We start from the raw sequence: 15478 nt of genomic DNA, 5'->3' as shown, positions 1-15478 counted from the left end.
TGCGGGGGCCATATCATCATGTTGAGGACAAATCCTCCAAAGGGCAAAGGTCACACCAAGTATCGATGAGATTTAGATTTCTCTTTTCGTTATTCAATTCATATTTGTAATGGACAAAAACAATCTATTAACCCTTCTGTCTCTGAAAGCTTTCTTAGTTTGCAGTATTTTTCCACAGCTGCCTAAAACCTTTGCACAGTACTATAAATATCACATCTCGGCCTTGAGCCGGCCGCTTGTTTGTGGTTAGAGACACCACCATTTAGAGCAATTCTCAATCCAAGGTTATCAGATGCTCCTAATGCCTGTAGAATCAGGGACATAACAGCGCAGCTACTTGCTTTGGCCTCTGCGCTAGTGGCGGTGGGGGGAGACTGCGGGAGACATAGTGGCAGCATGCAGGCAACAGGAACACAACATGTCCATACACTAATAGCAAAAGGGCTGAACTGCATTGTATATAGTCGTAGGCAAATCATTGACTAAAAAGTTCTGTGACTTTCTAATCATTTCTGCATGTTTTCATTTCTCTCCATCTCTGCTTGTTGTCAGTGAAAGAAAACATTCTTCTTTACATCTATGGATGTTTGTTATGGTGAATCAGCCCCCCTCATCCTGGAGCCTATCAAAGCAGGCACATATACGGTATCTACAATGATGAATCTGTGACCAGGAGCAGGTTAGGACTTTTCAGCCCCTGAATATAGTCAAGCATGTTTCCAGGTGCAGAAGTACTATTTGTGACCATACCAATAACTGAGAGAGACAGGGAGGTAGTACTATCTGTGACCATACCAATAACTGAGAGAGACAGGGAGGTAGTACTATCTGTGACTATACCAATAACTGAGAGAGACAGGGAGGTAGTACTATCTGTGACCATACCAATAACTGATGGAGATAGGGATGTAGTACTATTTGTGACCATACCAATAACAGAGAGACGGGGAGGTAGTTCTATTTGTGACCATACCAATAACTGAGAGAGACAGGGAGGTAGTACTATCTGTGACTATACCAATAACTGAGAGAGACGGGGAGGTAGTACTATTTGTGACCATACCAATAACTGAGAGAGATAGGGATGTAGTACTATTTGTGACCATACCAATAACAGAGAGACAGTGAGGTAGTACTATCTGTGACTATACCAATAACTGAGAGAGACAGGGAGGTAATACTATCTGTGACCATTCCAATAACAGAGAGACAGGCAGGTAGTACTATCTGTGACTATACCAATAACTGAGAGAGACAGGGAGGTAGTACTATCTGTGACCATACCAATAACTGATGGAGATAGGGATGTAGTACTATTTGTGACCATACCAATAACAGAGAGACGGGGAGGTAGTACTATTTGTGACTATACCAATAACTGAGAGATACAGGGAGGTAATACTATCTGTGACCATTCCAATAACTGAGAGAGACAGGCAGGTAGTACTATCTGTGACCATACCAATAACTGAGAGAGACAGGGAGGTATACAAGATACGAGTAATTGCAAGGTGGGCCGCGCTAATAGAAGTTTGACAAACAGTTCCTTAAAGTGTCCTTTAACGACTTTATAGACTGCACATAAACTTGCTTTTTTTGCCCCTTTTTTTTTGGGGGGGGGGGGCGTAGAGACAGAGAGACAGGGAGGTAGTACTGTCTGTGACCATACCAAGTTCCCCTTGAAATGATATGAAATGTACCCAAGTAGCTCCCTGCTCTGCTGGAAATGTGGTCTAGCAGAGGCAGCTCTCCGCCACATCTTTTGGACCTATCCTGGACTTTGGGGATGCACAACACTGAGTACTTACAAGATCCCCAGACCTTTTTCTTGCTTCACCTTTCTGATCTTACAAGTGTGTTAGAAGTCAATTTAACATTTTGTAGATGCGACCAGATCTCGTATCCCTGCTTCACCTCACTCAGATTAATCCACTGGATTCATAGGGTGGAGGATAGACAACGGATGGAGGACCTCACCAGGCCCCCCAGGAATACTCACAAATCTTTAGTCACCTCCTGGAGCTTGTGGATAATATTTCATGGCTCACAGGAACACGAGGAGCTCATCAGGTCCCGAGGAGCCTGCCCTAACCTCCTACCGGGCCCTTGTGGGTCAACCTGCCCTCTCCACCTTCATTCTATGGTCTTTATGGAGCTCACCTTTAACCCCTTCCCGCACAGCCCTCCTACCCTTGCCTCCCCCTAGCCCTTCTCCCCTTTATTTTTACTCTTCTCTTTTTCTGTTTTTCTCTCCCCATTTCCCTCTTGGTTTTTTCGGCTGTGTTTGCTTACTTTATGATTATTTGGTAGGCCAATATGGCTGACTTGCTGGACTCTTTTTACAATTGCTGAAGCTCAGCCCCCCTTTACTTTGGCTGCCTATTTATTGTAACCCATTCCTAAATGTCCAGCAATATTTTTGTCGCTGGTTATTGTGCCCCTCTCCGGTGTCTATTTATTTGTTAGACTTTTTTTTTTTTACTGGAAAATCTATAAATAAAGAATGTATTGAAAAAAAGTGTGTGAATTGTGGTTGTGTGAATACATCATTAACTGAAAGAAACAAGGAGACAGAACTATCTGTGCCTACGTGATAAGGATACAGAGGACAGTACTATCTGTGCTTATATCAACATCTTACAGATAACGGGTAGTACTATCTGTGACTATGTTATTAACTGAAAGAAACAAGGAGGCAGAACTATCTGTGCCTACATGATTAAATCAGAGATACAGAGGATAGTACTATCTGTGCTTATATCAATAACTTACAGATAACAAAGGGCAGTACTATCCGGTGACCACATCATTAACTGAGAGAAACAAGGAGGCAGAACTATCTGTGCCTATGTGATAACTCATAGATACAGAGGACAGTACTATCTGTGCTTATATCCATAACTTACAGATAATAGGTAGTACTATCTGTGACTATGTTATTAACTGAACAAAACAAGGAGGCAGAACTATCTGAGCCTACATGATTAAATCAGAGATACAGAGGAAAGTACTATCTGTGCTTATATCAATAACTTACAGATAACGGGTAGTACTATCTGTGACTATATCATTAACTGAAAGGAACAAGGAGGCAGAACTATCTGTGCCTACATGATTAACACAGATATACAGAGGACAGTACTATCTGTGCTTATATCATCAGTTTACAGATAACACTGGGTGATACTATTAGTGACCACCTCAGTAACTGACAAAGTCAGGAAGGCAGCATGATCTGTGTCTATAACATTAAAGAGAACTTGTAAGGTCTACTTGGGATATTTATGGACTAGCAGCATAAGTGTCTCAAATACACCAACTTTTCCTGTGCTGCTGTGGGGGAAAAACCCATAATACTTACCAGTCCCCTGAACTCCCAGCACCTTCACAGTTGTTCAGTTAAGCCAGGTAAGTAGACTTTGGCTTCACTCGGGCACATGCGCACTGTAAATGAGGTGTACTGTTCCAGCTTCAGTAAACCATTGCACAGTCGTCAGGAGCACAGAAGTTGGGTAAGTAAGGACATGTCTACAATATTACTATTTGGGACACTAAACCACTGAGCCATAAGGACTGAGAGATACAGAGAGGCAGTACTATTTGTGACCACAGCATTAACTGAAACATACAGGAAGGCAGTACTATCTGTGCCTACATGTTTAGGTAAGAAGTATAGCGCATAGTGCTATCTGAGAGACACAGTCATACTCTAACATCTGGGTAAGTATTTGGTATTTTATCTAATTTATTCCAAAACTTTAGGTCTAAAACTGCAAGGCCTCATGTACACGGCCAAGTGTATAGGCTGAGAAAGTTCCAATTTTTTTGACGGAAGGCACTCGAATGACACTTGGTTATCCAAGTGTCATCCTAGTGCCTCCTGTTCGCCATTAACTTCAATGGGGGGGGGGGGGTTACGTTCCAATTTCACGGAGCAAGATAGCAGCCGCTCTATAATTAACAGCGTCAGAACTTCCCCCGGAAGAGCCTCAGGCTGCACACTCGGTGGTGTGCATGAGGCCTTAGGGGCTTGACAAACCCTTTCAGATCTAGACAATCAGGATAAACCTCAAAGTGAAGCATGTAACCCTTCACTGCCCTAGACTACCAGACACTTAACTATGAGATTTAAGCACTGTACGGCGGTATTATTTGGATATTAAATGGAGATTTGAGCACTGTATGGCGGTATTATTTGGATATTAAATGGAGATTTGAGCACTGTATGGCGGTATTATTTGGATATTAAATGGAGATTTAAGCACTATATGGCGGTATTATTTGGATATTAAATGGAGATTTGAGCACTGTATGGCGGTATTATTTAGATATTAAATGGAGATTTGAGCACTGTATGGCGGTATTATTTGGATATTAAATGGAGATTTAAGCACTATATGGCGGTATTATTTGGATATTAAATGGAGATTTGAGCACTGTATGGCAGTATTCAAATACACAAAGATATAAAGTTTTTTGTCAGCAGGAGGTAAGACGGCGACTCTCCGCTACTATTAATGAGCTGCACAGTCAGTGATTTGTTCCCTGAGCTTTGATTTAGGATTACACTCAGGAACACAATGGCTGTTATCCTATTATAATCCGCTCCAAATCTCCGGATCTGTGCAGCGGGCGAGGGATGTGCACCCACAGATCAGAGCCAGACAGCAAAGAACTAATGAGGAAGTCAGGATACATGCACCAGACGTAGGGTGTCACCTTATCTAATGGAAAACATGGGTCACCCTATTAAAATCTCTCATCTCTGATTATTAAAATTGACCTGAGCCCATCATGGTGTAGTGATCATGTAATCCCAGCTCCATAGTATAGACAGCTCTGACAGGCCAGAGTACTATCTGTGTATTATACAGTTCCTCTATACTACATTATATACAGTGTAGATACCTCTGGAGGGATCCTAGTAATATCTGTGTATTATACAGCTCCTCTATATTACATTATATACAGTGCAGCCACCTCTGGAGGGATCCTAGTAATATCTGTGTATTATACAGCTCTTCTATAGTACATTATATACAGTGCAGACACCTCTGGAGGGATCCTAGTACTATCTGTGTATTATACAGCTCCTCTATATTACATTATATACAGTGCAGGCACCTCTGGAGGGATCCTGGTAATATCTGTGTATTATACAGCTCCTCTATATTACATTATATATAGTGCAGCCACCTCTGGAGGGATACTAGTAATATCTGTGCATTATACAGCTCCTCTATACTACATTATATACAGTGCAGGCACCTCTGGAGGGATCCTAGTAATATCTGTGCATTATACAGCTCTTCTATAGTACATTATAGACAGTGCAAGCACCTCTGGAGGGATCCTAGTAATATCTGTGCATTATACAGCTCTTCTACAGTACATTATATATAGTGCAGCCACCTCTGGAGGGATCCTAGTAATAGCTGTGCATTATACAGCTCCTCTATACTACATTATATACAGTGCAGACACCTCTGGGGGGATCCTAGTAATATCTGTGTATTATACAGCTCCTCTATATTACATTATATACAGTGCAGACACCTCTGGAGGGGTCCTAGTAATATCTGTGCATTATACAGCTCCTCTATATTACATTATATACAGTGCAGACACCTCTGGAGGGGTCCTAGTAATATCTGTGCATTATACAGCTCCTCTATATTACATTATATACAGTGCAGGCACCTCTGGAGGGATCCTAGTAATATCTGTGCATTATAAAGCTTCTCTATATTACATTATATACAGTGCAGACATCTCTGGGGGGATCCTAGTAATATCTGTGCATTATACAGCTCCTCTACAGTACATTATATACAGTGCAGGCACCTCTGGGGGGGGGGGTGTCCTAGTAATATCTGTGCATTATACAGCTCCTCTACAGTACATTATATACAGTGCAGGCACCTCTGGGGGGGGGTCCTAGTAATATCTGTGCATTATACAGCTCCTCTATATTACATTATATACAGTGCAGACACCTCTGGGGGGATCCTAGTAATATCTGTGTATTATACAGCTCCTCTATATTACATTATATACAGTGCAGACACCTCTGGAGGGGTCCTAGTAATATCTGTGCATTATACAGCTCCTCTATATTACATTATATACAGTGCAGACACCTCTGGAGGGGTCCTAGTAATATCTGTGCATTATACAGCTCCTCTATATTACATTATATACAGTGCAGGCACCTCTGGAGGGATCCTAGTAATATCTGTGCATTATAAAGCTTCTCTATATTACATTATATACAGTGCAGACATCTCTGGGGGGATCCTAGTAATATCTGTGCATTATACAGCTCCTCTACAGTACATTATATACAGTGCAGGCACCTCTGGGGGGGGGGGGGGGGGTGTCCTAGTAATATCTGTGCATTATACAGCTCCTCTACAGTACATTATATACAGTGCAGGCACCTCTGGGGGGGGGGTCCTAGTAATATCTGTGCATTATACAGAACATTATATACAGTACAGAAACCTCCTTGGGGATTCTAGTAATATCTGTGCATTATACAACTCCTCTATACTACATTATATACAGTGCAGACACCTCTGGAGGGATCCTAGTAATATCTGTGCATTATACAACTCCTCTACAGTGCATTATATACAGTGCAGGCACCTCTGGGGGGATCCTAGTAATATCTGTGCATTATACAGCTCCTCTATATTACATTATATACAGTGCAGACATCTCTGGGGGGGGGGTCCTAGTAATATCTGTGCATTATATAACTCCTTCGCAGTGCATTATATACAGTGCAGACACCTCTGGAGGGGTCCTAGTAATATCTGTGCATTATACAGCTCCTCTATATTACATTATATACAGTGCAGGCACCTCTGGAGGGATCCTAGTAATATCTGTGCATTATAAAGCTTCTCTATATTACATTATATACAGTGCAGACATCTCTGGGGGGATCCTAGTAATATCTGTGCATTATGCAGCTCCTCTACAGTACATTATATACAGTGCAGGCACCTCTGGGGGGGGGGGTCCTAGTAATATCTGTGCATTATACAGAACATTATATACAGTACAGAAACCTCCTTGGGGATTCTAGTAATATCTGTGCATTATACAACTCCTCTATACTACATTATATACAGTGCAGACACCTCTGGAGGGATCCTAGTAATATCTGTGCATTATACAACTCCTCTACAGTGCATTATATACAGTGCAGGCACCTCTGGGGGGATCCTAGTAATATCTGTGCATTATACAGCTCCTCTATATTACATTATATACAGTGCAGACATCTCTGGGGGGGGGTCCTAGTAATATCTGTGCATTATATAACTCCTTCGCAGTGCATTATATACAGTGCAGACACCTCTGGAGGGGTCCTAGTAATATCTGTGCATTATACAGCTCCTCTATATTACATTATATACAGTGCAGGCACCTCTGGAGGGATCCTAGTAATATCTGTGCATTATAAAGCTTCTCTATATTACATTATATACAGTGCAGACATCTCTGGGGGGATCCTAGTAATATCTGTGCATTATGCAGCTCCTCTACAGTACATTATATACAGTGCAGGCACCTCTGGGGGGGGGGGTCCTAGTAATATCTGTGCATTATACAGAACATTATATACAGTACAGAAACCTCCTTGGGGATTCTAGTAATATCTGTGCATTATACAACTCCTCTATACTACATTATATACAGTGCAGACACCTCTGGAGGGATCCTAGTAATATCTGTGCATTATACAACTCCTCTACAGTGCATTATATACAGTGCAGGCACCTCTGGGGGGATCCTAGTAATATCTGTGCATTATACAGCTCCTCTATATTACATTATATACAGTGCAGACATCTCTGGGGGGTCCTAGTACTATCTGTGCCTTATACAGCCCTTCTACAGTACATTATATACAGTGCAGGCACCTCTGGGGGGGGGGGGGGGGTCCTAGTAATATCTGTGCATTATACAGCCCTTCTACAGTACATTATACACAGAGCAGGCACTTGTTGAATGTTATATGGGGAGACACTCCTAAGTTTATATATGGCAGCGACCCAGCATTAGAAGTCCCATTTTAATTTCTTCCAGGAACATTACTTAACTCTTTCAGTGCCAGACCTCCCCCCCATGCCCATCACGTTACCTTTCATCCTGCTGCCAGTCACCCATCAGCAGGTCTCGGAACCTGTAGCGTGGTGGTAAGGGCTGTACGTCTTTTTCCAGTTCCATCATGCCACCTGGTTAGTGCCACTATCCTCAAGGGAACTTCAGTTTCCGACACCTGTCATTGGATCTGTGGAGCCGAGAGGAGTACATCCAAATATTAAAGGGCTATCATAACACCTATGGTCCCGTATTGGTGGTTCTGATAATTTCCTAGGCATGCACTGCCAATCCCGAAGGATGGGGTCACCAGACTTGGAGTCTAAGATAATAGAATCAGTTGGCGTTGGGGTGACATCTCCAGCCGACTGCAGGGATGATGAGAAATCCCAAAGAAAAAGCAGCCCAAAACTTCTCTGCTGCCAATCCCCCCACCACATATAGCACTGGAGACTATGGAGCCTATAGGGGATACAGCTTCTTACTTGGGCAGGCAGAGCAGTGCCCTGTGGGTGAAGATTGCAGGGCACAGGTAGGCACTACACCTATATATCTATATAATGCACCGTTCCCTGCTGTATTTCTCAATAAGGGAGGGCGGAGGAGGAGCACACGGAGAAATGCTCTTTATTCACAGACAGTGGAGTGGAAAGGACTCGGAGATGGGGGGTGGGATGGGAAGAGAATGCAACAGGAGGAAAGGGGGGGGGAGTGGGAATCGTTCACATTGGGGGGGCGGTGTAACCAGAAAGGTAGAGAAGGGGTGATGTGGGAAGGGGAAGTGTGAGAGCAGCGCACATGAAGATTGTTATACTGGGGGGCAGGGGACAGGGAAAGTGAGAACAGGCAATAGATTAGTATTCTAGAGAGAGAGGAGAGCGCAGAGAGCGGAGAGAGGGGTCTACTGGTGCATGAGGGACCTTAGACATCCCTATGGGGAGGCGAGAGACAGGGGACTGCTTAGAGAAGCGAGACTGCTAATGAATGACTGACACTGTCTATGGGTGCAGGAGACTACTCAGAGACTGAAGAGACAGGTGGCTGCTTGGAGAGAGAGAGACTACTGATAAAGAACTGTGACTGCTCAACGAGAGAAGAGACAGACTGATTCCAGATACGGGTGAGAGACTGATGAGAAAGGAGAGAAACTGCCTAGGGGTGCAAGTGACAAAAATTAGAGAGGCTGATTGTGACTGCTTAGAGAGAGGGGAGACTGCTGTCAGAGGTGTAAGACTGTGGGTGCAGGTGACTGCTCAGAGACTGTCTGTAGGCGCAAGTGACTGCTCAAGTAGAGAAGAGACCGACCGACACAGGTGACTGATAAGACAGATGAGAGACTGCAGTTAAAAGAGAGAGACTGTACGTACAGGTGACTTCTCAGAGAGAAAGAGATGTCAGACATTGCCTATAGGTATAAGTGACTGCTCAGAGGGAACGAGGAGACTGACTGTTGATAAAAGTGACAGCAGGACAGAGACTGACTGAAGGTGTATAGTCTCAAGTGACCGCTCAGAAACGGGGGAGAGAGATTTCACTCCATAGACAGGTGACTGCACAGAAAGAGAGGGTAACGATTACCTATAAGTGCAAGTGACTGCACAGAGACTGACTGTAGACATAAGTGACTGCTTGGGAAAAGAGAAGGGGATGGATACTTGTAGATACAATGTATTTATTAGAGAGAAGGGAATGAGACCGCTCAAGATACAAGAGACTGTACAGAGTAGAAAGATACTAACAGTGGATAAAAGTGACTGCTTGGAGGGTAGGAAGAATGTCTCTAGCGAGAGAGACTGGCTCTAGCAACAAGTGACTGCTTACAGAGAAGGGGAGAGAATGCAGATAAAGAAAAGAGACTGTAGAGTCAAATGACTGCTAAGAGAAAGGAGAAAGAGACTCCAGCTCCAGGTGACTTCTTAGAAAGCATAGACAGAGATGGACTAGATTGACTGTTGATACAAGCGAATGCTTAGAGGATAGAGATAGAGGGCTGCAAATGAGACAGTTTAGAGACCGCCTATGCCTGATGTAAGTGACAGCAGGAAAAGAGAGATAACCCATGAAAAAAATGACAGTTTTCTCAGAGTAGAAATACAGACTTCAGATAAGACTGATGCAAAAAAAAAAAAGAGACTCCAATGTTATGGGAGAGATGACATATAGGAGACAGCTGGATAGACAGACTATATAGAGGCTATTGCTGAATAAGACAGCCTGTACAGAAGTGACAGTATAAAAGTGACTGCTGAATGATAAAGAGAATATAAAAGTGACAGCAACATGAGAGGAATCGCTATAGTCGTGACTGCGGCATGAGAGACACCTCGTAGAGAAGTGTCAGTCACAAGAGGTTTTAGTAGTGACAGCTGCATAAGACTGTCAGTATAGAAGTGACGGCCACATGAGACTCTGTATATAGAAGTGATGGCCACATGAGACTCTGTATATAGAAGGGACGGCCACATGAGACTCTGTATATAGAAGGGACGGCCACATGAGACTCTGTATATAGAAGTGACGGCCACATGAGACTCTCAATATAGAAGTGACGGCCACACGAGACTCTCTATATAGAAGTGATGGCCACATGAGACTCTCTATATAGAAGTGACAGCCACATGAGACTCTCTATATAGAAGTGACAGTCACATGAGGCTCTCCATATAGAAGTGACGGCCACATGAGACTCTCTACATAGAAGCGACAGCCACTTGAGACTCTCCATATAGAAGTATGGCCACATGAGAGTTTCTTTGTACAGGTGACAGCCATATGAGACTCTCTATATAGAAGAAGTGACAGCCACATGAAACTCTATATAGAAGTGACGGCCACATGAAACTCTATATAGAAGTGACGGCCACATGAGACTCTCTATATAGAAGAAGTGACAGTCACATGAAACTCTATATAGAAGTGACAGTCACATGAGACTCTGTATATAGAAGTGATGGCCACATGAAAGTCTATATAGAAGTGACGGCCACATGAGACTCTCTGTATATAGAAGTGACAGTCACATGAGACTCTATATAGAAGTGACGGCCACATGAGACTCTCTATATAGAAGTGACGGCCACATGAGACTCTCTATATAGAAGTGACGGCCACATGAGACTCTCTATATAGAAGAAGTGACAGCCACATGAGACTCTGTCTATAGAAGTGACGGCCACATGAGACTCTCAATATAGAAGTGACGGCCACATGAGACTCTCTATATAGAAGTGACGGCCACATGAGACTCTCTATATAGAAGTGACGGCCACATGAGACTCTCTATATAGAAGTGACGGCCACGAGACTCTCTATATAGAAGAAGTGACAGCCACATGAAACTCTATACAGAAGTGACGGCCACATGAGACTCTCTGTATATAGAAGTGACAGTCACATGAGACTCTATATAGAAGTGACGGCCACATGAGACTCTCTGTATATAGAAGTGACAGTCACATGAGACTCTATATAGAAGTGACGGCCACATGAGACTCTCTATATAGAAGTGACGGCCACATGAGACTCTCTATATAGAAGTGACGGCCACATGAGACTCTCTATATAGAAGTGACGGCCACATGAGACTCTCTATATAGAAGTGACGGCCACGAGACTCTCTATATAGAAGTGACGGCCACATGAGACTCTCTATATAGAAGAAGTGACGGCCACATGAGACTCTCTATATAGAAGAAGTGATGGCCACATGAAACTCTATACAGAAGTGACGGCCACATGAGACTCTATACAAAAGTGATGGCCACATGAGACTCTATATAGAAGTGACGGCCACATGAGACTCTATATAGAAGTGACAGCCACATGAGACTCTATATAGAAGTGACATCCATATGAGACTATATAAGTGACTGCTGCACAAAGCACTAATAGGGCAGATGCATAAAAACTGTCTCCATTACCCATAGCGACCAATCACAATGCAGCTTTCATTTCATAAAGTGCTTTTGAAAATTGAAAGCTGTGCTGTGATTGGTTGCTATGGGTAACAAAGACTTTATATAAAAGTGACTGCTACCTGATAGCACTCTATACGGAAAAGATTGTTGCAAGACAGAGGACTCTGTACAAAAGTGACTGCTGCGAGAGAGTGGACTCTACACAGAAGTGATTGCTGCAGAAGAAAGGACTCTCATATAGAAGTGACAGTCACAGGAGACTCTCTATATGGAAGTGACAGTCACACGAGACTCTATATAGAAGTGACGGCCACATGAGACTGTATATATAGAAGTGACAGCCACATGAGACTCTCTATATAGTAGTGACAGTCACAGGAGACTCTCTATATGGAAGTGACAGTCACACGAGACTCTGTATAGAAGTGACGGCCACATGAGAGTTTCTTTGTACAGGTGACTGCCATATGAGACTCTCTATATAGAAGAAGTGACGGTCACATGGACTCTATATAGAAGTGACGGCCACATGAGACTCTCTGTATATAGAAGTGACAGTCACATGAGACTCTATATAGAAGTGACGGCCACATGAGACTCTCTATATAGAAGTGACGGCCACATGAGACTCTCTATATAGAAGTGACATCCATATGAGACTATATAAGTGACTGCTGCACAAAGCACTAATAGGGCAGATGCATAAAAACTGTCTCCATTACCCATAGCGACCAATCATAATGCAGCTTTCATTTCATAAAGTGCTTTTGAAAATTGAAAGCTGTGCTGTGATTGGTTGGGTAACAAAGACTTTATATAAAAGTGACTGCTACCTGATAGCACTCTATACGGAAAAGATTGTTGCAAGACAGAGGACTCTGTACAAAAGTGACTGCTGCGAGAGAGTGGACTCTACACAGAAGTGATTGCTGCAGAAGAAAGGACTCTCATATAGAAGTGACAGTCACATGAGACTCTCTGTACAGAAGTGACAGTCATAGGAGACTCTCTTTATGGAAGTGACAGTCACACGAGACTCTGTATAGTAGTGACAGTCACACGAGACTCTCTGTATAGAAGTGACAGTCACATGAGACTTTCTGTATAGAAGTGACAGCCACATGAGACTTTCTGTATAGAAGTGACAGCCACATGAGACTCTCTATATAGAAGTGACAGCCACATGAGACTCTCTATATAGAAGTGACGGCCACATGAGACTCTGTATATAGAAGTGACGGCCACATGAGACTCTCTATATAGAAGTGACAGCCACATGAGACTCTCTATATAGAAGTGACGGCCACATGAGACTCTGTATAGAAGTGACAGTCACATGAGACTCTGTATATAGAAGTGACGGCCACATGAGACTCTCCATATAGAGGTGACAGCCACTTGAGACTCTCCATATAGAAGTATGGCCACATGAGAGTTTCTTTGTACAGGTGACAGCCATATGAGACTCTCTATATAGAAGAAGTGACAGCCACATGAAACTCTATATAGAAGTGACGGCCACATGAGACTCTCTATATAGAAGTGACGGCCACATGAGACTCTCTATATAGAAGAAGTGACAGTCACATGAGACTCTCTATATAGAAGAAGTGACAGCCACATGAAACTCTATATAGAAGTGACAGTCACATGAGACTCTGTATATAGAAGTGACGGCCACATGAAAGTCTATATAGAAGTGACGGCCACATGAGACTCTATATAGAAGTGACGGCCACATGAGACTCTCTATATAGAAGTGACGGCCACATGAGACTCTCTATATAGAAGTGACGGTCACATGAGACTCTCTATATAGAAGAAGTGACAGCCACATGAGACTCTGTCTATAGAAGTGACGGCCACATGAGACTCTCTATATAGAAGTGACAGTCACATGAGACTTTCTGTATAGAAGTGACAGCCACATGAGACTCTCTATATAGAAGTGACAGCCACATGAGACTCTCTATATAGAAGTGACGGCCACATGAGACTCTGTATAGAAGTGACAGTCACATGAGACTCTGTATATAGAAGTGACGGCCACATGAGACTCTCTATATAGAAGTGACGGCCACATGAGACTGTATATATAGAAGTGACGCCCACATGAGACTCTCTATATAGAAGTGACAGTCACATGAGACTCTCTGTATAGAAGTGACAGTCACATGAGACTCTCTATATAGAAGTAACAGTCATATGAGACTCGATAGAAGTGACTGCTGCATGAGAGAAGTCTATATAGAAGTGACAACAACATGAGGCTTTGTAGGAGTGACTGCTGCCGGAGAGAGAGGACTCTGTATAGAAGTGACTGCTGACATAGATGAGGAGACAGCCAGCCTAGAAATGTAATTCTCTGCTCTCACGCAGGTTCTGCAGCCACAGAGTAATGGGGTGAGAGAAAACGGGGTGAGCCGCCCTCACAGTATATTGGGGGGGGGGGGGTACTTTGACTGACAGGATCCCGGAAAATGCAGATATACAGAGCGCAGGGAACTGGGAATTTACTAGTGAGCAACAAGTAGAGGCTGGAGTGGTCTTATATCCCAATATCTATGAAGTGCCCCCCCTATAGTATTATACGGGCACCCACCTCACCCCTGTATTCCCTCCTGCCCCAGCACCACCATAAATACTCCTACTTGGGGTAAATAATATGTATAGGCGCTCTGCAGCAAAAATTGGGTATTTTCCAATAGCGCACTGGCGCCCTCTAGTTACGACACGATCTCATTACACCTCCTTCATTACTCGAGGCCTCGGTTCATGGATCTAACATAAAAAGATCAGAGGCCCAAACAGGCGCTTCATCCATCTAATGTTATAAATAGTCAGGCGAGGTGACGAGAATAGTGTGCAGTGTGTTCGGAGGACCTGTGGATCTGGAGCTATTAATAAGCCCCGGCCCCCCGCCCGTCCTGATTGCCGGTGGCAGGACGTATCGGTAATTGTAGGCTGCCTGAACCTTGTACATTAAATAAATACATTTATATCGCACCAACTGCGTATAAACAATGTCAGCCAGGCACGGCAGGACCGAGAAACGCTAAAAGCATAGGAGGGAGGCGGCGGTACATGTAGGCCGAAAGAGCGGAAACGGAAAAGTGGTGCTTAACAGAAACACGGACAATGTTACTGGGCAGGAAATAGTTAATCTTATTTCCAATCAGAAATCGATAGTGATGCTACAGTAATCCCGTACGAGACTGTCAGGTTCCCTAGTGATGGCGGTGCCAAAAAAATATGTAGCATTTAGTCAAGGAGTCAACCAGGCTGCTTAGAAATGCATAGCCCCTGCTCGCTCCTCCTACTAACTGATCCTCCCTATAGCAGGCAGGATCATCTGTCTATCCGGTACATCGCTTCTTCCGGTCTGGGGACCACAAAGTATTTAAATAAATCTCCTCCGCCTTGACCTTTGAACCACCTTTGACACA

The 15478-nt window shown here is 43.5% G+C and overlaps 1 protein-coding gene across 3 annotated transcripts in view; it reads right to left on the bottom strand.

Moving 5' to 3' along the window:
* Window positions 1-15478, bottom strand: part of LOC142202474 (potassium channel subfamily T member 2-like) — a 132841-nt gene that overhangs the window by 116153 nt on the left and 1210 nt on the right. For 2 of the 3 annotated variants that reach the window (XR_012716085.1, XM_075272603.1), the window contains exon 1: window positions 8156-8425. Coding sequence is in view for 2 of the 3 variants with exons in the window: in XM_075272603.1 (XP_075128704.1) it covers window positions 8156-8244 (89 nt within the window). In the remaining variant the exon portion in view is untranslated. Of the gene's footprint in view, window positions 1-8155; window positions 8426-15478 lie in introns of those variants that run through there. The other variant, XM_075272604.1, reaches the window with a different exon arrangement.

The sequence above is a fragment of the Leptodactylus fuscus genome, chromosome 5, assembly GCF_031893055.1.
Source record: "Leptodactylus fuscus isolate aLepFus1 chromosome 5, aLepFus1.hap2, whole genome shotgun sequence".
NCBI lineage: Eukaryota > Metazoa > Chordata > Amphibia > Anura > Leptodactylidae > Leptodactylus > Leptodactylus fuscus.
Note: the sequence above shows the minus strand (reverse complement) of the source record. Positions and strands in the feature narration are given on the sequence as shown.